The sequence below is a fragment of the Cyanistes caeruleus genome, chromosome Z (assembly GCF_971803275.1).
Source record: "Cyanistes caeruleus chromosome Z, bCyaCae1.hap1.1, whole genome shotgun sequence".
Lineage (NCBI taxonomy): Eukaryota > Metazoa > Chordata > Aves > Passeriformes > Paridae > Cyanistes > Cyanistes caeruleus.
In genome coordinates, this window is record NC_141732.1 from 18731922 (window position 1) to 18758168 (window position 26247).

The 26247-nt window shown below is 36.9% G+C and overlaps 1 protein-coding gene across 5 annotated transcripts in view; it reads right to left on the reverse strand.

The window, feature by feature from the left end:
* ARB2A (ARB2 cotranscriptional regulator A) overlaps nucleotides 1-26247 on the reverse strand; it is a 258055-nt gene that overhangs the window by 107577 nt on the left and 124231 nt on the right. For 4 of the 5 annotated variants that reach the window (XR_015280929.1, XM_086869011.1, XM_086869012.1 and 1 more), the window contains exon 7: nucleotides 19548-19766. The exons of the other annotated variant lie outside the window; for it this stretch is intronic. Coding sequence is in view for 3 of the 4 variants with exons in the window: in XM_086869011.1 (XP_086725137.1) it covers nucleotides 19548-19766 (219 nt within the window). In the remaining variant the exon portion in view is untranslated. The remainder of the gene's footprint in view (nucleotides 1-19547; nucleotides 19767-26247) is intronic. 5 annotated transcript variants of the gene reach the window in all.

The following is a 26247-nucleotide window of genomic DNA, read 5'->3' on the forward strand; positions in this document are numbered from 1 at the left end:
CAAAAAAGCTTTCACCAATCAAAGCATAACCAGTGATCCAGTTAACTAAATTAATAACTGCACAGCTTCACAGTCCAGTACAAAGACTCAATAGGATTCTATAAAAGCAAAAAGAAATGAGCTAGAATGAGTTAAATATAGACTGTAACTACAGCTTCCTTTATTACCAGTTAAAGACAAAAAGCCACAAAATGTCAGGATAAACTGGGTTGCTATACCCTCTGCTAAACCCTAAACAAGGCAAGAAAAGCACATACATGTAAAAAGGAGTTTGGAGGAGTCCTATATATATTAGAAGAAAAGCTCTTTCTTCGGACCATCTGCTTATTTTTTCCCCTTGTAACAAGCCCATATTACAAATACTTCAGACCTGGCGCCAGGTCTGAACACAGAACATCCAATGACAGGAGCAGAACACAACTGATCTCCTTAGGATTTCAAATTGCACAGGGTCTGTGAGGTTTAACCTCTACTGCCTGGCTTGGATTAAATGATGAGACTGGATGCTGCATTTTCAGCATGAAAGGTGGCAGTCTCAGGCAGCTGTTGCTTGATATAATTTCACTGCAGCTAAATTTAATGCACTTATATAGAATGTTGTTAAATTATTTGATAGAGAGGGGGTCTCCTGGTCCGAGTTTATACAATTATCTATACGAATGTAAAGAAATGAATGGACATGAGCCTGGAGAAGTCATATTATGCACCTCAAAAGGCGTGTCAGGCTTGAATGCATTCTTGTTTGTGAAAGACTAAGATGTAAAGGTGCTAGAATGCTTGAAATCAGGTTCCCTGCTGCTGACAGCTGGTCACCTGTAAAGGCTAATTCTATGTCAAAGTAAGTGGTCTGCTTCTTTGGAGTTGTGGACGTCAGTTATGAGTCTCCATCCCTCTGAAAACCCTTCCTCTTGATCAATATATATAATTAGACATGAAAGGAAAAAAAACATTAAGAACCGTATGATGTGAAAAGGCCCTTGTGCAATGTTTATCCAATACAAAGTAGCCCAAATAATGGGCTACTGGGCCATCCATTGGGCAGAAAAGTGGAGGGAGTGAACTCAGATTTTGGTTTGCCATTTTTTTCCAGTATGGCTAGTGCTAGGAGTTGAAAGGTGTGTAACATTTTAACAGCTGGAGCCATTAGGTATTCACAGATAAGCAGTATGCAAACTGCGAATACAATATTACATTCTGTTGCATTCAAAAAACAGTTTAAATTTACCAGTGTAATATCACAGTCATTAATTGTTAAATACCAGGCTGGAGTGATGCAGGAACTGAAGCCTTATCAACTATTCCAGATTCTAACACCTAGACGTTGCAAGGTCTGCAGTTATGATGGACTACCTGAGTCGATAACACATGGAATTGTCTAAACAACATTTGCATATTTGTGTAATTATTTCCTAAGGTTAATTAGCTTCTGCAAAGCAGCTTGCCCTTTGAGACTGCTTACTGTGACAGGTTCACGTATTTTGTGTTTCAGTGCCAATTTCCAGCCCTCCCCACCCCTCCCCCAAAAGTAACCTGTTGCCAGAAAGTTACAGATGGGGCAAGATCTGGAGGACTTGAATCACCTTTACTGAGGCACAGCAGCTTAAACTTCTAATACATCAAAACTGAAAAAGTCACATAAAGAAAAAAATTACTAAGAAATTTAGTTTTCAGATCTGGTAACTCTAACTTTAGAGTGTTTTTAAAATCAAGGAGTAGGAATCACATTTTTCTGAAAAGTGAAATGCACACAAATAGAGAAATATGCCATATAACTGAACAGATTTTTAAGAATTTATTTCAAGGTGGTTTCTCTAATTACCTTATCACAGCAAAAAATTCTCCTTCTAGCTTGATAAGCTACTGTAGACAACTATGGTACATGAATTAAATATGGGAGAACAGAACTGCACACTGGTGGGGAGGTAGAAGGATGCAGAAGGCTCTGATCTCCTGTCCTGGAGATGTCAGATCTTTCCCACCAGTAATGCCTTGACAGTCACGTACATTTTGTCCCATTGCCTCAGGGAGCTTTGGAGCAGGCAAACTTTTGCAATTCATCCCAACCCTTCCAAAAGATCATTACATTTAAATTCACGTAAGTATAAAAATATCCTGTTACAACAGCACCCTTCACGAGTACTAAATGATGCTTATCACCTGTTGCATTTTTCTCACTTCTTTTGCAAATATTTGCCTGATGTGAGCCAAAACTTTTTCACTAGGGAGAAAAACAATGAAATGATATGATGGGTTGCTATCACCAGAGCAGATCCAGAATTTCTGGATATGGTCTAAGAGGCTTTTGTCATGGTTCAGAAACATCATTCCCTAATTCAGTGACCCTCACCAACCAAGACTCCTCCAAACTAGACACTGCTCCTCCCACCACTCTTCTGGTGGGAGACACAAAGGACAGAGGTTATGGTTTGAAATAAAAAGAATTTACTGGAAACAGCAATGAGATAAGAAAACAAACAGTAACAGTAACAATATTAACAAGAAAAGTGTACAAAAAAGAGGGTGATTTACATGCAAAAACATTCTCATTGAGTCCAAGCTGACCCAGTGTGACCCAAAACAAATGAATGAAATGGCAGACAGACCCTCCTCACCCGTGCTCTTCTTCCTGACCACAAGCCATGTCCCTTCCTTCTGGGAAGAAAGAATCCCTCATTCCTGCCCCAACAGTGACAAGAAGTTATACAGAATAATAACCTAGATATGCCCACATGGCTCCAGACTCCTTTCCCTCACAGATACTGAAAAAAAATTAACTCTGTCATAGATGAGAACCAGGATAGCTTTGGGGGCAAGAAAGCCAAAACAGAAGCAAATAAACCAGCCAGTATATGATATTCTCCTCACACCAAAGACAGTAGCTATGGCATTACAACCACAGAGGAGAATTAAAGTAAGGAGAGAATATAAACTGAAAACAGGAAAGGAAGTGGAAGAAAGCATTTTGTGTTAATGTATTTCTGCAGCATGAGTATGTGAAGACAAGACTTGAAAGTGTCTTAGAATATTTAATGAGATTTTAACTGAGATATTCCAGTGTATTAGGAAGTATCCCACGTACCTGAAAATCTTTTTTACCTTTTCAATCACAGAGTTGAGAGAATTCTTGCACAGTTATTTGGTAAAGGTTCCCTACTCCAGTGCGAGAGGAGATCCCAGGAGACAGCAGGACCTTTTATTAACAGTAGGAATTGCATTTCTGCTTTACTTAATGACACAGGTAACACTAACCTGTATGCTACATGCATAAAGATGTGTTGGCTCTTAAACAACTCTTAAATAACTGGGCTTTCAGGAAGCATAAAAATAAATAATAATAAATAAAATAGCCATGCCATAGCAGTATCTTCTGTACAGAGGCAATTGCAACTGTGTGAAACCAGACAAAGGGATTCTACAGAAACAAACACCAAGACTATCTCAGCAGCAAAGCAGTTGTTAGTGAGGGAGGTAACACTAGAGGAAAAGTGACAGTGGAGACAAATTTATACCAAGTCTTAAATCTGACAACATGTATCTGAAATTCAGTTTAGCAGACCATGTAAAGAGCACAGGAAAGCAAGGATGATGAAGACTGAGCAGTGAGTCAAGCAAGTTATTTTAATTGCTGTGTCCTGAGTGAGAAAGAGACAACTTGAGAGAAAACAAGAGGAGAAGAGATGAAATCATAGACAGCTGATGCTCTGGCCTTGAAAGTCTGAATTGAGGACATTTCTTTCCTCCTTTTATGGGCTCTGTATGGATTTTATTTGCATACTTTGCCATATTAGAACCACAAAACTCAGCAGGATTTGATCAGCTGTGCAGAGTGGGTTCATGGTCACCAATTTCTGGTGTAGTGCTAGGGAAACACAGAGCATTGAATGTGCACTGGTTCAACACTAAAATCATGTACATGCATGAGAGACATTATTTTATTCAGCATCTGTATTCAGAAATTCCTTACGACCTTACTTACTTATGACCTTAGCAGGGATTAAACACTGAGTCTCTGGATGTAAAAGTACCAGATTCTTGCACTTGCAGGAAGGAGTGAAATAAAAAAAAAATGATGCTGTTTTTTTAAGGCCGCTTTCTGAGGTAGAGGCAAGATACATACTCTGGCAGTAGGCAGCCACCAGTTTTGAGACAGAAGGAGAGACCAGTTATCACAATAGCTAAGTTTGGTCATCTGCGGAGTTGCGGGATGCAAATAGCATAGGCAAGGTTGTTATCTGGCACATGCCTCCAGAAAGCAATATGGCAAAGTGACTTGAGGTTGTTGTGGTGTTTTTTTTGTATTACAGATCTCGGTTTATTGCCAAATCTATTTGAGGTGTTTCTGTTTCAGTATCTTCTGCCTATTTTATTTGTGAATTGGACAGGTGATGGAAGTGCTCCTAATATTGCTTATGGAGCCCCAGTAATGCTGTGTGCATAGAGTCAGCAGCACAAAGGAAGACCAGAAGTCTTACATATTGCAGTTGAATGTTACCAAGTTGAAGGTAGTCCCACTACCAAAACTGCCAACAATTTATCAGTAAAGCATGCAATCTCAACAGTCCTGCTAAATCAAGAAGTACTCCATGAAACATGCAATATCTGGCATATCAAACAGCCAAATAAAAGATGTAAATAAAAAATGCATTTGGTGGACTGATAAAAAATTTAGATTTCCTCCACCAGTGCAGAGAGTATGAAGAGCTGGTTTGGGAGGAAGTGGTGAGACCAGCATCTTGCTATGGTATAACTCCTGAGATTAGGCTTAAATTTACAAATTTTAGCTAATGCAAGACTGATGTCTAGGCATGTTTTTTTATGATTTGTGTTTGGGCTCCTCCCTGGGGCTCCTGCTCTCCCCAGCTCCCACCACAATTACCACTGAAGATGACTTCAGATTCTGTCCCACTTTCCCCACTTCAAATGCAAGCTGGGCTTTCCCTGGTGAGTGTGGTCAGGAAATAAAATTCAGGCTTATGCTATATATATATATGGCAACAGAGCAAGCTTGAATCCTAACATGCTAGGGCAGCAGGAGGGAGTTACTTTTCACCTTTAGACTCTGACTTTATGGCATACAAGAGAAAAAAAAAAAAAGCAACTCCAAGACAGAAAAGCATTTTTCCAGCTAAGCCCTCTATCACTACAGTTCCTAACCAAAACCCTAGAGCTATTTCTGGATTAAAAAAAACCAAACCCCTTTCATCTCCTGATTCCAAAGTGCTCCAACCACCTCTGCCCGCTCAGGAACAAGCTGGAAACCAAAACACTTTCCACCCTCTTGACCACAGGCCCTGCCTTCACGCCCTTACTTAAAATATTACAACAGGTCTGAAACCTGCTCAACAATGCCCTGAAACCACAGAGACACTGTCAGTGCCCACAACTATTCCTCAGAGAGGTGCCAGTGGTCTCAGCTGCATTATTATATCACTAATGTAATGCTATACTTCCTTTTTGGCAAAATGCGGGCCTTCACAGGAGGTCTTCAGAGCACCACCATGTCAGAAGCACGTAGATACTGTATGATATATATAAGCATTTTTAGAAGGCTAGTGTTGTAGATAGCATTTCTCAGATTTGCATTGGAACTGAGAATTAAGCAGGGTGAGTTTGGAGATGGATCTCTCAAAAATAAAGGAAGTAGCAAATGTTAGCCATGTCCTTCACTCTGCAATGACTGAGGCTCTCTGCATGGCAAATACCTCCTGCTGCTCTATTCAAATGTTCTTGTTACTTCTTCAGCTTTTTATTTGGAAATTCAAGTGACGTGTAACCTGAAAGGGTTTGCTGCTTATAAAGTAAATCCAAGATTTCAGGCTACATTAATTAAGTCTCAAATATTATTATATTGTCCTGGTTAAAGCATCTGCTTGTCAGCCAGGATAAGACAATTTTATCAGGATGTTGTTCAAGTCTAGACTTCCCCATTATTACTTCTGTTGGAGTCTGGCATGTCTTGCCATCACCACCCAACTGTTTTCTAGTGAAGTGCAGGAAAGGAGACCAAAACCAAGAAAAAAAACAGGAAAAGAGTTACTCAAAAAATTAAAAGTGACTTTTAATTATGATTTTCACCAATAAGTTAATTATTATTACGAGAAGAATGTAAGCAAACACAAATATGATATCTGTCTTTTTTTAGTCTGGGCACAAGAACATTACTAACACACTGAGATTAAAAAGTTGCAGGAGAAGAAAATAAATAGGAGGAAGGGTAATTAAACAGAGGAGGTTTTACTTAAGAAAAAAAAATAAGTGCTTTTCCTTTTAGGTCTCTGACAGATTTTGCCATTTTTGTGTTTGTTTTCCCTTTTCCATATAATTTGCAGGGTTCCAGGCAAAGGGAGGCTGAATTTGAAGTAGCATGTTCTGGCAAACAGCTTTGAAATCCTACATGGAGAAACTCTTCAGACTGAAGATGTAATAACAATTTCTCAGATTAGTCCTATCTGCACAGTCATACCATGTCTATGGATAAATACCTGTGCAGTTCACAAGAAAATCCCCATGCCATGATTTAAGCATTATCTGCCAATCTCTGTAGGTGGACTTACACATTCTAATTTAAGTAACAACTACAGCAGCATGGCCAAAGATATTCCCATCGGTAAAAGTACTTAAAGACTGAGGCAGCTGCATTTCAGTACTCTTATGGATACCTACATTTTACAACTTTTTTATGTCTCCTTGTATTTTTTTCATTCCACACTACTCAATCTCAGGGATTGAGATTCTGCCCACAACATATTTCTGCCTGTAACATAAGCCCCATTCAAACACTACCTTTTGTATGATCAAATTATGGGAACAAAAAAGCATTTCTTAAAGAAACCATCAGATTGTATCTTCAGAGATATCCTCCATAGCAGCCATGTTTCTGGCAATTAACAGATTAATTGTGAGAGCAAGTAAATAAAAATGAATACAATACTTTCATAAAAAGAACTATCTTCACAAGACACAGAGAGATCATGCCAGTCATTGAAATGATGACACATATTTTTCTCAACACTAAAAGCAATTCCTTTGGAAATGAATGCATCTGAAACATTCAAAAACTCTTAATGGAAGTCATACAAAAGTGTTATTTTTCTATTTCCTATAGTACTTTAAAGCCTATTTTATTCTCCTGTTCTTTCAATCTGTTTATATGTTGTAATGAGAAACAGACTTTTTTTTTTAACCATGCTATTGCAAGAAAAATACCATTTTTGCCAATGAAAATGCATCTTTCCCCACCACAGGAAACAACGAATCTACACAAACTTCAACACATTTAAGTAAGATAACAACTTTGCATTTTCATTAACAGCTATGGTTTCAGAACAAACCTCAAGTCTGTGTTACAGAGTTTATAACTTTTGTGAGAATTAAACATAATAGAATGGTTTTGCTCTGTACTGTTCTCAACTTCTCCATCTCTATTTATTACACTCAAGAGCAGTTATTTAAGTGAAAGAAAGATCTAACAGGCTCAAAGCTATTTCATTTCTCTTAGTAAAGACTGCAAAGTGCTCAGTGCTTTAAGTAAACTGATATATTACTTACTCAATGCACAGTTACAAAGATTTCTTGAAGTGCCTTAATATGTAGAGGACTACAGTTAATTGTATTTGAAGTAACTGTCATTAGCTTATAAAGTAATTATCTAAAGACAAACACAATCTGAAATTCAGATTTGAATCTACTGTTGCTTCTCATTTCAATAAGCTGAAAAGTTCAATGTTTAGCTTTTTAACCCTGAATTCTGCTTCCCCATTTTCCTGAATGCAGATGCATAACCTCTGTTATTTTTGTTTCACAATAATGCACCCTAAGAAATGATCTTTCAACGAATTGCTACACAACCTCAGAACTTGCCTGGCATACTTCTGTCTTAAACTCTGTGATTCCCTTGTGTTGATTATTTCATTAAAACAGGCTCTTTTCCACACAGATTAGCAAGGCCGTTTGCATTGCAGCAGTGGTGCATCACTGTTGTCGAAGATCATTAGATATTAGATCAACAGCAATTTTCTTCTAACACATTGCAATTTTTTTTAACAACTCAAAACATCCAATTACATAACAGACAGCTTGGCTGTATTTTAAATTAGCACAGCTGCTAAAGCCAGGAAATATAATTCTCAGGATATCAGAACAAAAGGTTCAAAGTGAAAAAGAATTCTTATATACCGTAAGATTATCAGGACTAGACTGTCACACTGTGACCTTCCTGGCGTCTAGCTAATCTGACAATATTTGGCAGAGCATTGTTTCAAATCAATAACTAATTAACAAAGTACAAAAGAAGTTGTACTGGTTTTGAGCCTCCTTGTTAAAAATGGCTTTTGGTTGCACATGGGCAGAAAGGTCACTTTTATGACATCTTCAGGAGGCTTTCAACACCTTGCCACTGTCAGATTAAATTACTTTTAGCAATTAATTGTCATAAATTAAAACAGAAGCACATTTGTTACAGCAGGTTGTCGTAATGACATAGTGAACAGTTGTTTTGATATGAATTTTTTCCACCGACCCTCTATCATATCTTAATTTTTTTGGTTGACCTAACTGGAAAATTGGGAGCAATCTTGTAACTCATGCAACATAGGCCAAATATTGGGGGTCTTATTGAGATTACAGCCTGAACAATAAAAGAACAGAAATTCCAGAGATAACTGAAAATCCTGAGAATATGTATCTTATATAAAATATGTAATCTATGTCTATGCTGCTGTGTGGGATAAGAAAAATAAGCCCTCAAAAAATCACATGGATGCCACTTTTGTTAGTTACAAATGGTCCTTGATGCCGTGTTAATCCATTATTAGAAAACACCGTTTGTTTGATGTATTTTAAGACAAAGATTAAGTGGATTGAATACCTGCAGTCTTCCCCCATTCAAACCATTACTTAGTTTTGGAGATATGGATCATTAAATTATGAGATTTAATAAAAAAAAATTTCTGTTCTTTTAGTTCCTTTTTTTGAATTCCTCTCTGTATGCTGATGCACATGTCCATATTATTTCCTCTGACATTTATCATCTCAAGTTTGAGTTTTCTAAAAACCATTACATCAGGATGAAAACAGACAACAATCCTAACAAAAGTTCCCTGGATAAACAGGAAAAGAGAAGCAGGACAGACTACACTGGAGAAGAAAGACACTGTGCAGAAGAATGGATCTGGGCAACTGCAGGATCTGTCTTTAATGGTATCAGCAGAAAAGCTGTAACCTCAAGAACTCTCTGGGTAACTTCTCTCTAGTCCTGGTTTCCTTCTAGGAGCTGATCAACCAGGTTTTCAGTCTAACTGAGATTCTGGAAGAGTTCTGACACCTCTTACAATGAGCAGCAGAGCACTGTTTAATAATCCATGTTTAGCGTATTTTTTATTTTTGTTGCTAGCTCTATCAGAGCAAATCTTTCTTTACTAACATATTCTAAACCTTAAATCTTGTTAAGTAAGATGAAAATGAGTGATAAGAACTCACAGCTGTCAGGTATCTTGGAAATCCTGTATACTGTGATCACATTCAGTGTATCCTAGTACAATGACCAAATACACAAGCAGCATGGACTTGTTTGGAGGTGGCAGCATTCACACAAAACTCGAAAAAATTTTCTTAAGTAATTTGTAACTCTTCATGAACATGGACACAGGTGTAAGAGATGAAGAGAGACAGGGTTGCTGTGCAAGGCAGCCTGTAGGTAACGCACTGGCCTGCTGCTAAGCTTTGGGTCTCACCTTTAAAATAGCAGTCTAGACAAAGTCTTCTATGAAGGAGTTGTGTACAGGGTTAATTAAACCACTCTTTGCTAATATTAATAAAGAACAGCCTTTTTAATTCTGTCATGTCTATCCACTTCTAAACACACACTTGTAAATGATCAATTTACATGTCACAGGGTGTTTTTACTCTTTCTGAAACTCAATAACTGCTTTGCAGTTTAAAGTGAAATCTTGTGGACTCAAAGTAACAAAGTAGAAAAAATCCTGATGAAGATATAAAAAAGGAGAGGAAGTAGGAAGGATGTGGGCAGTACTTGTATCCTTCCCATTATTCCAGAATGGCCATACTAATAACATCTGGACAACATCTGCAAAAACCTCCTACTGCTGTTCTGGTTGAATGTCCTTTAGCAAAATCAAGATAATGATCTGTCTTGGGGAAATTCTTGATCTCTGAAGAAATCATGAATATTTGCTCCACACCCTAGTGTTCTAGATGCCAAGAAACATCACTGCCTGTCTGAAGTGGTTTATATCTTTCAAGATGCATTTCTGTAGCAGTACTTGTGCAAGATCACATTGTTTTAACCATGCTGATAGCTGGGTAAGCTTCCTACTCTAAATCACCTATGCCTCCTATTGTGGATAGCCAACCACAACACATGAATGTGATTTCAACCAAATGAACCACAACCTCAGTAGTACTAAATGTTCTGAGATAGTGAAATTTGCCTCTCTTCACAATGTCCACAAAGTCTACTCATAGATCAAATACTTTGAGGGCTGAGATGAAACTTTGTAATGTCAAATGATTGAACTACATCAGCTGGAGAGAACGTCTGAGGGCACCTAGTCCAACACTATGCTCAAAGCACGTTCAGCCAGGACTGGTCACAACTGCCGTACCTTGTACCTTCCAACAAAAGCGAGAAAGTGGGAGGTCTGTAGTTCTAGAGTTGCAGAAGTGTAGAAACATACATTGTGAAAGCTCCTGAAACCTTGATTCAAAGGCATTTGAGGGAGAGTGACTTTGCACACACTCCAGAGAAGTCCCAAAGATGACTACAACATTTTGGACATGAAACAATTTATGTTACTTTTGTGCCATAATACTACCTTTCCAACTTTTGTATGCTCTGTGGACCCACAGTACAAGTGAGGCAGTGGTCATCTTTTTCCATCTAGTCTAGCAAAGCTGAACTCTGTCTAGTCACTTTATCTTTGGGTAGATACAGCTTTATTCGTGGTGTTGTTAGAAAACTATGTCACAGTTGTTTACCACCACCATAACAGAATAACAATAGTACCTCAAATTCTGCTCCAGTGATGGCACAGTTTGGCACCCATTAGAGAAAAATCTACGCATCAGACAAACTCCGTAAGTCAGCTAGAGCAGCTCAAAACAGAAAGGGAGAGGAAACAGTGAAAGAACATAATGAACTAACAGCAAACAGCAGAAGAAAGGTATTTAAGACAAGTGGTCTTAAATCAAATCAAATGCTGTTATTTTAAGATCTATCACAGCCATAACTCATTTGCTCACTTAAGGCAATACAGTCAGAGCCTGCATGCAGCATCTGAAAGCTTGATGTAATTCACTGAGGAGAACTTCACACACAGTGCTCACTGGTAATGGATTTAAAGATAATCAACAGTCATTAAATGTAAGCCTATCTTTTTTTTGGCAACCAGTGCAAGGGACACAAGATAAATAACAAAATCCTGTCATCAAATGTCAGTTCACTTTTCACACACGAAAAGTGGAGTAGCTAGAGAAATACAAAGTGGAATGTGTGAGAGCAGTTAGTATCAAAGCCTAAGGCCACACCTAAAAATATTTTGGAATTACTTAGGAAGTAAATTTCTTCATTACTTTATTTGATAACTTCAAAATAAATCCTCAGCAAACCAGATCCCAAAGAAAAAAACATCTGTCATCTTAATATCTACATATAATTAAAGCTTTTCTTTTCCCAGGTTAAGAACAGAGTGGTTGTGACACTTACCACAGTTAATTGGTAATTGTCCACTTTTATAGGACATAGGCTGAACTGGCAAGATCCATGAAATCAGATTATTCAGTTACACAGCAAGTTGAAAAGATAGGAGATAGGAATGAAGAAACAATCTGGAAGGAAACACCAGTCCAAAAGAACACACTGCAGATGCTTACGAAGTACCAGCTGTATTGCCTGAACTAAACACATTTTAAATTCCCTGCTGTATTATATAGCTGGATACACTGATTAAATCTTTGCTTTTGGGAAAAAGAAAACTTTCCAGTCTCATGTATCGTATGCCTGTCATAGTCCGCATTAAGTCAGAGGCCACCTTATGCAGTTTACAGGAGGCAGAGTAGTTTTTGTGTGCTTTGGTGTAGGTAGTGCCTGTGTGCATACACTTGCACATGTACTTGCATGATACTTATATCACTTCATGCTTTTGCTAGAAGTACCAGACAAGAAGATCTCAAACTGCTGCTTAAGAGCCCAGAAAATCTTCCGTCTCCTCAACACACACAATTCTTAGTAATTCCAAATGCACATCAATCTCACTTAGTAGCTTCTCTCCAAGCAGTGCCATCTATTGGGAAAACAAACAAGAATTTGAGTTTTACTTGAAAATATTTAAAATATACCTCACTGGGTATTGACAAATTCATTCTTGCCAAGCACTGATCAAAAAAGACAGAGAAAGAGAATGAGAATCCACTGTTAAACAACAAAAGTGTAGAAAAATGTGTCTGAACAGCATGCAGCCCATTGAGGGGAGAAAAGCTGCTACCAACACCACTGACCACAAAAGACAAAAGCATTTTTGATCAGTTTAGAATCCATTTTTATCCAGAGAGATAGAGATAAAACAAGGATTCAGCTGAGAGAGGAATGGAAAGATTTCTCAAAATTTAGATGAGTTAATGGCTGGAGATAATTGTAAAAGAGGCTTCTTTAGGAATGACCTCTGCCTGAACACTATGGAAATGAAGTTAACAGCTCTGAAGTTGGTAAAAACTGATTTTTCAGGAGTGCTGATCTGATATGGAGTTCTCTAAGGCATAGCAAGAACAAGAGGATAGTTCTAAAAACTAAGAATAAGGCATATTTCTTTGCCTGCAGAGTGATGGCAACAAGCTGATTAAAAAGATAAACATTGCTCTTGTAAATATGATGCAAATAATTCAAAATAACATCACACAGTATATAAATTCACAAAAAGCCAAGGTTTTGGTGAGTAAAATCCTTAACTTGTAAGGATTTAAAAATTAAATTAATTAATTGCTGTAATACTTAATTTTTCAAACTTCAGCCACCTATGAATTGCAAGGTAGAACCAACATTTCTTCCTGGGCAGCTTATTCCACATTGTTCCACGCCTCTGTTTCCTCTACTATTTCTAGACCCTTTGGCAGCTGTCACTGCTGCAGGCAGCCAAGCAGCCTACACAGGAACCACCAGATTTATCTTAATCCCAAAAGCTAGATCATTTTTCCCCTTCATATTTTTTTTCCTGAATTTACACTTTGTTTTCTGTAGCAGATGAGGTGAAAACTTCCTTGAACTTACCGTGCATCCCGTACCCCAGTTCCTTGTCTGCTGACATTCAGTTCCTAGACTCCACAAATGTTTTTTCTGACCTACATGCACTGCAGTACAGCCCTCATATCCTCCTCTCCAAAACATATAAATATTTCTGGAGGGGTTAGATGGGGTGGTAGAAACAGCTAATTTCTCCATAGAAAAGGGTTATTTTGCAATAATGCCATTCAGCCTAAGAGAGCTACAAATATGTATCTCAGTGGTTAATTTTTATCTCTCACTATATCAAGTGTCTTACGGTTGACTGGTCCCCAAGAAAAAAACATGAAGAATTTTCAAGTTTTCAAAAATGTGTATGTTGCCACTTAAGCTCCTGCTAAATTCTTTCTGCTAATTTTCCCAAACACTCTGAAATCTAGTAGCAAAACATGCAACTGTGTGTGGAAGGTTAGAGAATATTATCCTTGTTCCTGCACATTAGCTAAAATCCTTTAGTACTGTTAGATAAATGATAAAGGATACCAGCAAAGCACAATCTTCACTGGCCCAGAAGACCTAGAAGGTCTTTGCAGTCCTTCACTGCAGTCACTCTACAATCAAAAGCAGGCAATATCAAAGTTCAAGATGTTTGAATGCTTTTATTCACTTTTGCCTTCCACAAGTACATCTGCATTCTGCTGAGCCAGTTTTCTTCACCATTACCCCACAAACTGGCCACATTTATGAGCCTGAATACCATCTGAAAGGAAGGAGAAGTCTTCTGAATTGTGAGTGAGAATCTTTTTTAGCACCATGGGAGCACCATACAGCTCCTGGTGGGAGGAGAGATGCAAGCTGGTTCTTTCTTTTGGAAACTTACATGACTTGCCTCACATTTTAGGAACTGGATCTAACAATGGACACTGTACCAGCATCATGTAATGAATGTCTGAAAGACACCAAAGCTAGATGGTCCTGACTTACTCCTTTTCTTTGATTAAACCATTCTTGTGAAATGCAGAACAAAGGGAGAGTATAGCAGAGAGAAGAGCCAGTGGTGCTCTTGAAGAGATACAGAATTCCCCTTCAGTGATTAGCTGAATAGAGCTTTCCAGGATTAGTAGATGCAAAACTTACTATAAGAATTCTTTATAATCTCAGAATTTTTAGAAATACCTAAATTAGCTGCTCAAGCTAAATAGCCTCTGCATAAATTATTGAACACTAGTTTAAATTCTCCATAGTTTAGCTATTGAATATAAGATGCCTGTTCGCTGTAGTATGCATAGAATGAAACAGGAGATACACATATTCTTTTTGATTTACAGAAACTACTATAAGAATTTAAAGCTTATCTGACCTTTTAGGAATGATGTGGTAGCCTAACTGCAGGTGCTAAGTGTCATGGTAAATGTTTGGCTCCAGTTGCTGGCCCCGGTGGTGCAGGTCTCTGATGGCCCAGGTTTTGCAGGACCAGATCTCTCCAGGTGTTCCTGGAGCACTCAGAATGTCACTGCATGTTTATCTTCACCACTTGAACTGCAGTGCCTTCTCAAATCCGAATTCCCAGTGCCCAGCAGTACATGGGGCAAGAACAATGCCATGGTAGTTTCTAGGCAGTTCTCATCAGCTTTTTACTATCAGCATAATTTTTCAGTTGCTTACAAGTGAGGGAGATTTCTTAAGAACATAAGGAAGTAACAGGCTTTAAAAGTGGGCAGAGTAAAACCATGTGGTATTTCAGAGGTATATATAAAGTAATGCTGGCAGTTGTAAAAGGGGAAACAAAACAGGCATTGTTTGTTGTAAAAGGGGAAACTAAACATCAGCATGAGACTTTAGAGGCTGAAATCCTGATGCCCACATTTGCCACATTCTTTGTGCTGAACATGTCCCTTACCTCTCAGGAGCTGTTTGCCTAGAGCTTGTCATTTTCTCTCCTCTGGTGGAATAAAAGGCTTATTAGCTTTGTCTCATCAGCAGGCTAATGTAATCACACAGGCTCTGGACAAGAGCAGGCATGCACTTTGCCAAGTCAGAGGGTAAGTCACTGGCCCAGAGATGGCCACAGGGTGAAACTGGCAGCTGATGGGACTGCAGCTATGTCAGGAAATGGCTCAATCTGCAGTGTGAAAGAAATCCATGGCTCTGAAAGGTCATCCCACACAAGCGGACACTCTGCCGTGACCTTCAGTTAGGCTATGCTTTGTGTCAGCCACACTGAACAATGAGCAGAAATGGCACAACTGTGCTTGCACGCTTGCCAGGATTTCCTGTCTGCCAGCGATCATTGCTTACTTAACCATGAATTAAAACAACTGCCTTTCACCACTTTTTCCTAAATAGTGACAAAAATTATCCAGATGTATCCATTTTTAGTAAAACAGATTAACTGGTTGTACACGATCTTTTCCTACTTAATCTCTCACAGAAGATACAAAAATTATTTATGAAAAGTATGTAACGTCCAAAATTAATTTAATTAATATGCTGTTAATAAAATGATACTGTCACTTATAGATTTTGCTATAGTAAAAATTATATTTACAATAAGAATTATTCAAGCAGATAAGCTCAGTGGGGGAAAAAAAGGACAAAATTCCTAGCATACAGGCTTTGGAAAGGCTTATCCCTTTTGTCCACAAAACCTGACCCCATTAGTTGGTCTGATAAAAGTAATTCTTCCTTCTTCTTCCTTGGCTGTCTCTTTGATATCCTTCAACTGTTGGGGCAACAACATTATTGCAAATTACTATAAAATTACAGAATTTATACTTTTTATTTTATAACATTTAAGAATCCACTCAGTATACTTATTTAAGTGGTGAATGCAGTTTAGAAGGGGGAAAATAATAATTTACATTTTTAAGCATCTTCTAATATAGAAAAGACACTGTCGGTGTGAAAATCTGTAGTGAATGGGAGATGGCTGAGAATGGAAGGAACGATCACGCCACATGTAAGCATGTATGATCTGTTTCCATAGAAAAAGGTCAGAGAGCAACAAATTCTCAGTTTACTTCAGCTGGCTAGGGTAGTAAGTTTCTGGGGGGAAAGCATTGGCCCATTAGCATTAGCCCAGAGCAGCCTCTGGTGGTCTAAGAAAAAATGGTAATATTTATACCTAAGGATAGAAATATGTTTTTTAAAAGGATATAGTACATATTTAGCTATTTTACTCAATCCTCCTTTCAACACATTAAAAACCAGATGCTTTTAAAATGACCTGTCAATATGCTTGTTAAAATCTGAACAGTAAGAGTATTAAAATTCATATGCATTCATTAGCACATTATATAAAAGTAAAGTGCTTGTGTTTAATCATTCCATAAAAGTATTATAGTCAATGCTGATTAACAAAAAGTTTTTTTCCTGGTTTGCATTGCTAAAACTGAAATAAAATTTACAAGAATGTTACCGAATTGATGACATTTTCTGTCTTCACTTGTGAATTCAGTTGGCAGATGTTTTCAAGAACAAAAAAAATCTGTCTTATTACAAAACATATTAAGCAGGTTTTCCTGCCATAATGTTTGACATGATGTTTATTACCCAGACCAAATCAGTTCCTTTAACAAGCCATAATGTATGCCAGAAAGTACATTATTTCATAGTTAAGAAAACTTCCAGCATGAAACAGTAAGTACTTTGATCTTTCAAGAGCACTACGCTTAACACATTACATGCTGCCATAGTCGTTTTTATTTATACTCATTTTGTACAAAAATACAGTGCAGTTTGATATTTTGTATTTCAAGATGCAGCTTTTACATATTCTTGAATACCCCAGCTATTGTTTTTACTATGAAAATAAAGAAAATGCTTAAACACAATTACCAAGGAAGAGCTCTAATTCTCCAGTTCTTGGAAAATTTAGCTGCACAAGTGGGAGCAGCAACCAGACAGCTTTAATTTGTTCAAATGGCATTTCTTCAATAGATCACAACAGATCTCCACAACCCTATGAAAACAGAACTGAGGATATTTATTCCTGCTGCTTAACAGTCTGAAGCAATTTCTCCAGTGTATTTGATGCAATCATATTTTTCCTTCAGTGTGAGCCTTCCTGTGAGGAAATTTTTCTTCTAGTCTATCCATACTTTTTCCTGCTTGGCAAAGCTGACATAAGGCCTGCTTAGGTTTTTCAAAACTCTTTGATGAGATCATTACAAATCATATACCATCTTTAAATATCTCTCTGAGTGATAGCATGTTTTATTTTAAGGGCCTAGTGAGTCAAATGTATGCTATACTATACAGTAAGATTGTATCTGAATTGCCCTTTGAGATCTCCCCAAACCAGCAGCCTGTGGAAGCAAGACCCTGGGTGCAGGCAGAGAGCAATCTTATGGACTCAAGCATGGGAGGTGAGAAAATTGCAAATATGGCATTGCACCTCTTGCAACCACATACAGACTTAGCAGTTCTGACAACAGAGTAAATGGAACCTACTGATGGTCCAGGTTTTTTTCAGAAATTGATAAGCAAGGAAATTGCATTGATTTGTCCTGCAATATGCTAAAGCAGTTATGTTTTTCTTTCTGTTTCAAAAAACTATCTGTACTGGAGCCTACTAAGAAAAAAAAAAAAAAAACCAAAATAATCATTTTAGAATAAAACACCATGCTCATCAGAAAATTTCAATTAACTGTCCTGAGGAAGGAGACCACCAACCACACTTTCACTGAAATATATACTACTTCTTTCCTTGATTTGAAGAAAATAAAATAAAGCAAACATCAACAGTCATATTTAAAGCATGAAGCTTAGCAGAAAAGAAAATGGGATGGAACAATATTTTATATTTCGGGGGTCAAGCTTCCTGAAACCAAATTTCATGCCTCATCAGGCAAGAGTCATGAGAAGGTAGAATTGCTAAAAAGGTTATGAAAAAAAGGTTCACTTTCAACAAGGGAACACTGAACCTGCATGCTGACTAGACTTCTTTTAAGACAATACAGCAGCACTGTCTACTGGATTCTCATGGACCTTAAGTTAGGACTGGTTGCCCCTCTTAAGAAGAAGGGTTTGGCTAGTGGGCAGAAGAGCATCTTATAAAAAAGCTGCAAACAGGAAAACACGGTGCCTTGTTGGTGATTTTTAATATATGTGTGTGCATATATATATATATATATATATATATATATATATATATGCATTCCTTTGTTTCCCATACTTAGGTATTTTTCAAAAGACAGTAAATATTTATGGTATTGACAATCTTGTACCCAAGTTACTAACCCTTCTAACTAGCCAGAACAGCTATATTTCTTCTACAAAAAAATGTTATGCTAAAAAAAAAATTAAGAGGGGCATTTAAAATTTACGATGATTCTAACACGTATCTTGCTGGATTTCTCTCTGTTTCTTACCAGAATGACATACATTTTGATTGTTTTACCTTCACTGTGGAGTTTTTAACGTATTTTACTGTTGAATGAAAATACTAACTTTCATAATAAGGGTTTTCAAAATTCTATGACTCAGTCTGGAATGTATAATGCATAGTATGTATATGAAGCAGAATGTGCCAATGTGCAAATAATATTGTTTGTGCCCCCTGCAGAATTAGAAATCCTCGGGTAGCGCTGTTATAATGATCCCATGCTGGTAGCATTACAAAGTGCAAAGGTTCACTGAGTCAGAAAAGGGCAAGGGACAGAGTTTCTTCATCATACCATTCTCAAATTATACTAGCTTAAATATTTATTAATATATTAGCAAGTTTCCCCCTTTATCTGCCTTCAAAAGTTTAGCTCAAACACAATGGATGGCTGCTCATATAAAAACAACACATTACAGGGTAAATTTGCCACCACACAAGATGAACACTGTTATTTTCCACAATACATTATTAATTTGGCAGGTGATAAAAAAGTATCAGGCTGTAACTACTGCCTCCCCAATATAATACAATATAATACAATAAATGCATACATGACATATGAAGCTAGTATGTCGCCTAAGCTTCACTACAAAGTCTTTCTTATGAATACCTCTGTTTATAAAATGGTTTTTAGAAAGTCTTTCCTAAGTAATTTCTTTCTTGATAACACCAGTGAGTTCCTCTGGGGTTTATTTGAAGTTTCCCTTTGAAATCAGAAAGAAATTTTTTATAACAGTTCCAAAACATCACAATCAATAATGGACCAAAAATACCAATAGAATAAATATCCAGGAACTCTACATAAACTCTTGAATGTCATCTCAGCAATGTATTTGTTTTTAACAAAGCATGGTATTCATTAGCCAATATAGTCAGTAAACATATATATGCATCAATAAAGATGGGCAAACAAAACCAAAAGAAACTTACTCTAATATAGATCTGCATAGTTTCTTTTTCTTTTTGCGGATTTCGATACTTTTCATAGAAGTCACGTCGCTTCTTTGTTTCCTTCTGTATTTTATCTTTTCTTTCTCTCTTTTCTGCAGGTTCGTCTGAGATATCAGAAGATAGCTGTATTTGGGCTTTTGTCTTCTCAACTTCAATATAGTTCTCATTGGGATTCAGAACTATTACTCCATAGCCTTCCTGTTTTAGAAGAGAGTCACACACACACACACAAACAAGAAGAAATGTGTAAAGGGAAATTTAATGCTTGAAAATGCTTTGCATTTACTTTAATGCTCTTTAGAACTTTTTTATTTATTTCAGCAACTTCACACAACATCATTTATAGAAGGATTTTTAAGAATAATCTGTCATTAAAGAGATATTGATGTGTGAATATGTATCTGTGCATGTACTTATGCTCATACACATCCTTCAGCATCAGAAAAGTTGCCTGTTTTACCTTTAAAATAATTTAATATGTTGTTTTATTCATAAGCACTTTCTGTGACTTTTGCAGAAAACAACACAGGAACTAAAAGCAAAATGTTGCTTTAAGAACTATACATAATAATGAATAAAAAGCTTTATGCTTAGCCAGAAAAAAACCTTTAAAATAAAAAGGACTGAGAGATTTTATATATAAAGATAGATACATTAAAGAAAGCATGTGAAAATTATTCACCACATTTTAAAACAGTAAAACCTTTTGTCTAGCTGACAATAAGCATACTATGCAGAGGCAAATAGCAGCAGTAACAATGAATCAATACCAAAAGCTGATTCAGTGGTGTTGCTTACAAGTCAACTCTTTATGGTGGGCCTGACTTTTTAGTGCATCTTTTAATCTGCTGTAAAAATGCACTGGGATTATATTGTATATTCAACAAATCCAGAGCAAATTTGTGACCTGCAGGATACTTCTGAGCATATAAGGTACATTTTTATGCCTCAGGAAATGAGCTGGATGAAAAAATATGAATTTATGAATGAGAAATAAATCTTGAATAAATCAGCCAATCAAATTTTATTATTTTTAAATGACGGCAAATCAGAAAAAAACCCCATAATATTTGTGGAAGATATAATTGCAAATGAAGGGAAAAAAGAGAAGCACATGCATTTAACAGATGTGTCCCTAAAGTTAACATGGGTTCCCAGTCAAAATCAAGCTATCCTTTAGAAGTAAATTTTAATAATGACTTACTTTTTGGAAATATCTAAATTAATAAACTAATGAAACAGCTTTATTCCAGCTTTTGACTTAGTGTTTCATTTTGCACTTGGTCCAGACACGAGGATCAAATACCTAGCTGCCCAGAGCAAACCAAGTCCACCCCAACAAAAGATACTTTATTTGGGCTTGCTTTATTCTAATCTGTAGAGTCATTCACAAACCTTGTAGCTCATTGTGGCCACTGTTAGGTAGACAGATTGTCACTCAGTGATTTTCTACAGTTGGACACACTCGACTAGTTATCAAAATCACATCTGAAGGGAGTTCCTAACCCTTATCTTTGTGCCCTTCTCCAGTGTCTGCCGTAGCTTCTCTACCCACCAAAAACCATGTTAAAGGGCACAGTTGCACTCTGCTAAACAAGGTGAAATAGAGGCATTCAGGATACTACCTCTGGAATAAGCAATGTAGTCAAAAAAGGTCACAACAGGCCAAAGAGAAAATTGTCTCCTTGTTAGATGCAGCACCATAAGCAGTTTCCTGTCACATGATTCCCTTACCCTGCCTGTCATGAATTCAACTGGGATAAATATAAACAAGCAGACAAAAATATAAATAAACAATAGGGAAAGGGTAAAAGAAAACAGAAATTGAAAGACAAATTTTAAAATCTATTCATATACATCATGCCCGGCCATATTAATGCACAGTACTGTACTGTAAGCACATGAATTTTACAGCTTGGAAAATTTCAAGGCCCAAACTTCATCATGGAGAAGAATGTGGCTTAGAAACATTCCTAAACTGTACATCTCAGATGAAAGGATAGTTTTAGAGCCTGCTACTGCTAGAGTTTTTGCAGTACTTGGCAGGCTGGTAGTTTTGGGGCACTTCATCTTCTTGACCTGCTTGTTTTGATTAGAGATGTTCCGTGTATTGATTTGTTTTGTTTTCTACACCATGAAAAATGCAAAATTCATGTGTTTATTACAGATCTAGAAGTGTTACAGGGATTTGAAACTCTGTGCACTTCAACCTGATCACAAAACAGTCACACAAATCATCAAAGAAGTGGAATTTGTCTAAGTTATTGATTATGTAACTTAAAATTACATGACTCATTTGTCCCATTTTATGAGGACACAATGTCAATTTTTCACATAGACATCAACAGGTGAAATATGATTCTATTTTTAAATTCACTATTTTATAAATCAACTAAAGGATTTTTATTAAATATATTTTAAGCACTGTAACATGACTCCCTTTATATTTTTTTTACAAGTTCTCCCAGATAGCAGGCCTTTCCTGTCAGCAGAATTAAAATCATGAATTAATATCTGAACTAGGATTTTTTTTCCCCTCTATTATGGGAAAAGTCTTTCTCTTTGGAAAGTAATCTCTTTTTGGACTGTTTTGCTTACATGATATGGTGTATCTCCCTTTCCCTTGTACTTCTGCATCCTAAATTTAAAGAAGAAAACAATGGTACCAGAACGATTTGAGAGTAATATATAAAAGTCAACATGGAAAACCAAAATTACTGGTAAAACATACTCAATTACAACCTCTCTCATTCAGCCTTTATCTGAGCATTTTCTATTGAAAATAAATACTCTGCTTTAAATAACATCAGTGTAAACAATATGGCTTTTAACATCAATGAATTTTTAAAAATGTAATTTATGCAGGCATAGATATGCCATTAAAGTTTAGTGCAATCAGAAAATTAAAAAAAAAGGTGGAGCTGTAACACAGCGAATTTGAGAAGTGTGCAAGTCAGTGCAAACCTCAGAACACAGCACCACTAACATCTTAAAAAAGCCCTTTAGCAAAATTTAATAACAGACAAGATACAGCCTTTGGCATAAATGCTCAGAAATAACTCTTTGCAGGCAGGATTGTTTTAATCTTTTTTCACCATATACAGTATCTTTATGCTGGAAAGTATGAAATGTGTTATTATTATGTATTACTTTGCTAATTTGTTAATTTCATGCTAGTGCAGCTATACCAAACAAATCAATGTCACTAAAAATACCAATTTCAGCCATGATGAGCTTACATCATTATTAAAACATAGTGACCTATGACTTACTTAAGTACCAATCATCCAGGAGGGTTTCTAAATCTTGCCAGCCCCTGTGGTATTAGGTGGTATGCAAACATTAGGTAATAACAGTAGTTTTCAACATAATAGTAGTTCTCAATGTAATAGTTTTCTCCTGTGTGACCAGCGTGCACAGAAAGAGAAACCACTCTCTAAAAAGTTTTTTCACTGTAAAAAGGTTTAAGGACACTATTCCCCCATCCCCATCAATCTTCAGCCATCAGTGTACCTGTGGTAAGACCTTATAATTATGGCAGACACTGACAAATGGAACTCCCAGCCTCTAATCTACAAAATTACAGTTTCTCTCTCAGACTAAAGCACCCAATTAACATCTCTTCCTTTCACGTGGTAATGCTTCAAGGTAAGCAAGATTTATTCTACACTAAAACTCCTACCATTCTCTAGGTTGCTGCTTCTGGAGGTTGAGGATTGTGATGATGAAAGGAAAAGCAGGCTTACTAAGTCAAGAGTTGGAAAGAATCACGAACCTCAGTTACAATACATATACTACTAAAAACAATGCAGAAGGGCTTTTTCCATTGTAATACATGAGCCAAAAATGGGGCAGTACTTTCTGTCTCCTACTGAAGTTCAAGGGGCTAAGCTTAAAAAAGAGCCTCAAAGTATTTGAGGTAAATTCCAAATCTTTTGAAATCTTACCTGACTGGCAAATGACTAGTGAGATGAAACTGTTCAGATCTATTGGATGGATCATACTAATCAATCAGGGTGGATACCACATGGCACAAGAGAGGTCAGAGCCAGAGAAGTATCTTTTGACTTATGTAACTATCTTTTTGGATTGTAAGTGAGGATCTGAAAGAGATAATTTTCCTACACTTGATCAACCTGAATTTTCAAGTTCAGTTTTCTATTTGGATGGTTGGCAGAAAGACCAGAATTAATTCCTTGAGGAAATGCAACTCAAAGCACTCTGCTCTTAAACCTGCCTGTGGTAAAAACAGACACAGCAGTGTCCATTCATCTTTCTCAAAGAAGTATGCTCTGTTCATTTCCCATCTTTACTGTGAGAAGGGTACATCTATGTCACTACTGCGACACTGTAGGTGCAACAGCAGGATGAGGTCATGACAGCCAATCAGAAGTCACTAGTGAAGCGTTAAAGTAAACATAGCTGTTGGAGATGCAGCTCAGCTTGAAAAATGCCCCCTCCATTATTTGAGCAATTTTCTCAAGACGTGACCTGTGACTGAAACGCCTGAAATGTCAGTTGATTCTGCTTTCTGTTTCCACCCAATGTACATTTTGGCAAATGCACCCTGCTAACACTGCGGTATTTCCATCCCAGATATACCTCAGCTGCCCGAATTCCAGCACTGCGTCCAAGTGCGTAAAAATGCCATGCTTCTGCCAAACACACTTTGTCCCGCTAAGTTCCAAACTTAAAACAGCTCATCAGGTTAGGCAGGAAAAGAAAACGTACCACAAAAAGATTTTAGAGGACCACCTGTTGTCTATTATTTTTACATAGCACTTACTCATAAATCATAACACAGGGTAATTAATCAAGCTGTCAAAGAGAAGGTCAAAGGTTATGTGGGCGAGTCAGAAGGTCATGCATGGGCTGATAGAGGTCAGGGTCACACTGCATTCCTCATTATCAAGTTGGGATGAGAGACGGCCCAAGCAAACAAAAGTGAAAGCAGATGGAGAACTGAGTGGATAAAAAAGAGGAGAAAATTTCACAAACAAAAAGAAGTGGAAGAATGTGAGTTACCTTCAAACAAGGAGGAGAACAGAGCAGAAATACACTGAGATGTTCTCAAAAGACAGCACATAATACAAAGAAACTACAGTTTGATTATTTAAATACACTTACTATTACTTTCCATCAAATTTTTTTGCAATTATTAAGCAACACCACAAAATGTGTGTTGTAGATTTGGTTCCATTTCACATCTGAAGCCAATATTTTCAAGGTGAATTAGACAAAATGAACTTATTACTGTGATTAATGGATGGATATGTAAAATTGCTTCTAAATGCTTAAGTTTATTCCTGTTTACAGCTACAACCAATAGATGTTCAATAAAGAAGTTAAAACTTGCTTGAATGATGTATAAAGAACTGTACTTTCATATACACAAATCTTTAAATACACAAAGCATCATAAAACTCTTTCTAGATGACATAGCAGTTATAAAATATTCTATCATTACACTGACCTGAATTAGATGCAGAATACTGTACAAAATTAGCTGTCACCCTTTCCTCAAAATCTTTGTTAATCTCATTTTGAATGTTTGCAGCTTTATCAACACATGCATCAATGTCAGCTCCTTGGTTACTGAACCGCTGTACTTGGAAGAAGATATAATTAAAATGTTTTGGCACAGAAAAGGTGAAATTGTATCTTCTCCTGGTCCCTGAGGAGTCTGTAAAACATGTAGGATATATTGACAAACACACACCCTTGTCTAGAGCCCTGACATCCCAGGTCACCCAGCTGCTATTTATTTCAAAACATTCACTTTACACTTATCCAAACTGCCACCTGCTGTGTAACTAACTTTTAATGGATATTGGAGCTATAGAAACAATAAACTCTTCATTTCCTTTCTGTTACTGCTTTCTAATTCATCACTGCATTACATCCAAATCTATTTGCACGCAGAATTGTATTTATCTTTTTTCACAATCTTTACGCTGGAAAATATTAAATATGCCATTACTATGTCTTACTTTAATATTTGTTAATTTGGTCCAAGTGCAGCTATACTAAATAAATGAATGTTCAAGGCTACAAAACCCTATCAGAAAAGCTGTTCCTGTATTTTGAGTTTACTGCTGAAAAGTTTTGAAAAGAATTAATGTTTTACATCTCTCTATAATTAGCAACCCAAATATGTCTATGTGTTAGATCTGCAACCCTGTTTTATGCTGTTTGTTCGCAAGGTCAAAACTGAATAAAAACATCCATGAATTAAAAGGATTTTTACATCCTCAGTTGTTTACTGTACTCTTTATAGCAAACTTCCATGCCTTTACAAGCACTAGTTACACTAGGATTTGCAGAAGAAAATTATTTCTCGTGGCAAATGACACACAAGAAACTATGCTATAGCATTAATTTAATTCTGTGAATTAACAGAAAGAACTATGTTCACATTCAACTACTGCTTCTAACATTGTTTAATAAATATCAGACCCACCCCCTCTCCCTGATGTGAAATTTGGGCTATTTGTAGAAATCACTGGAGACTGAATGGAAGTGAATCCACCCCTGCCATGCAGGCAGAATACTGGGCTGCAAATGATCTGTCCACAACAACTTCCCAGGCTTTGGGGTCCATACAACCTGCAAAAGAACGAACCCACCAGTTTGCCCTCAAGATATCCTATAGGAACCCCTTCTGTAACTAAAGTCTGTA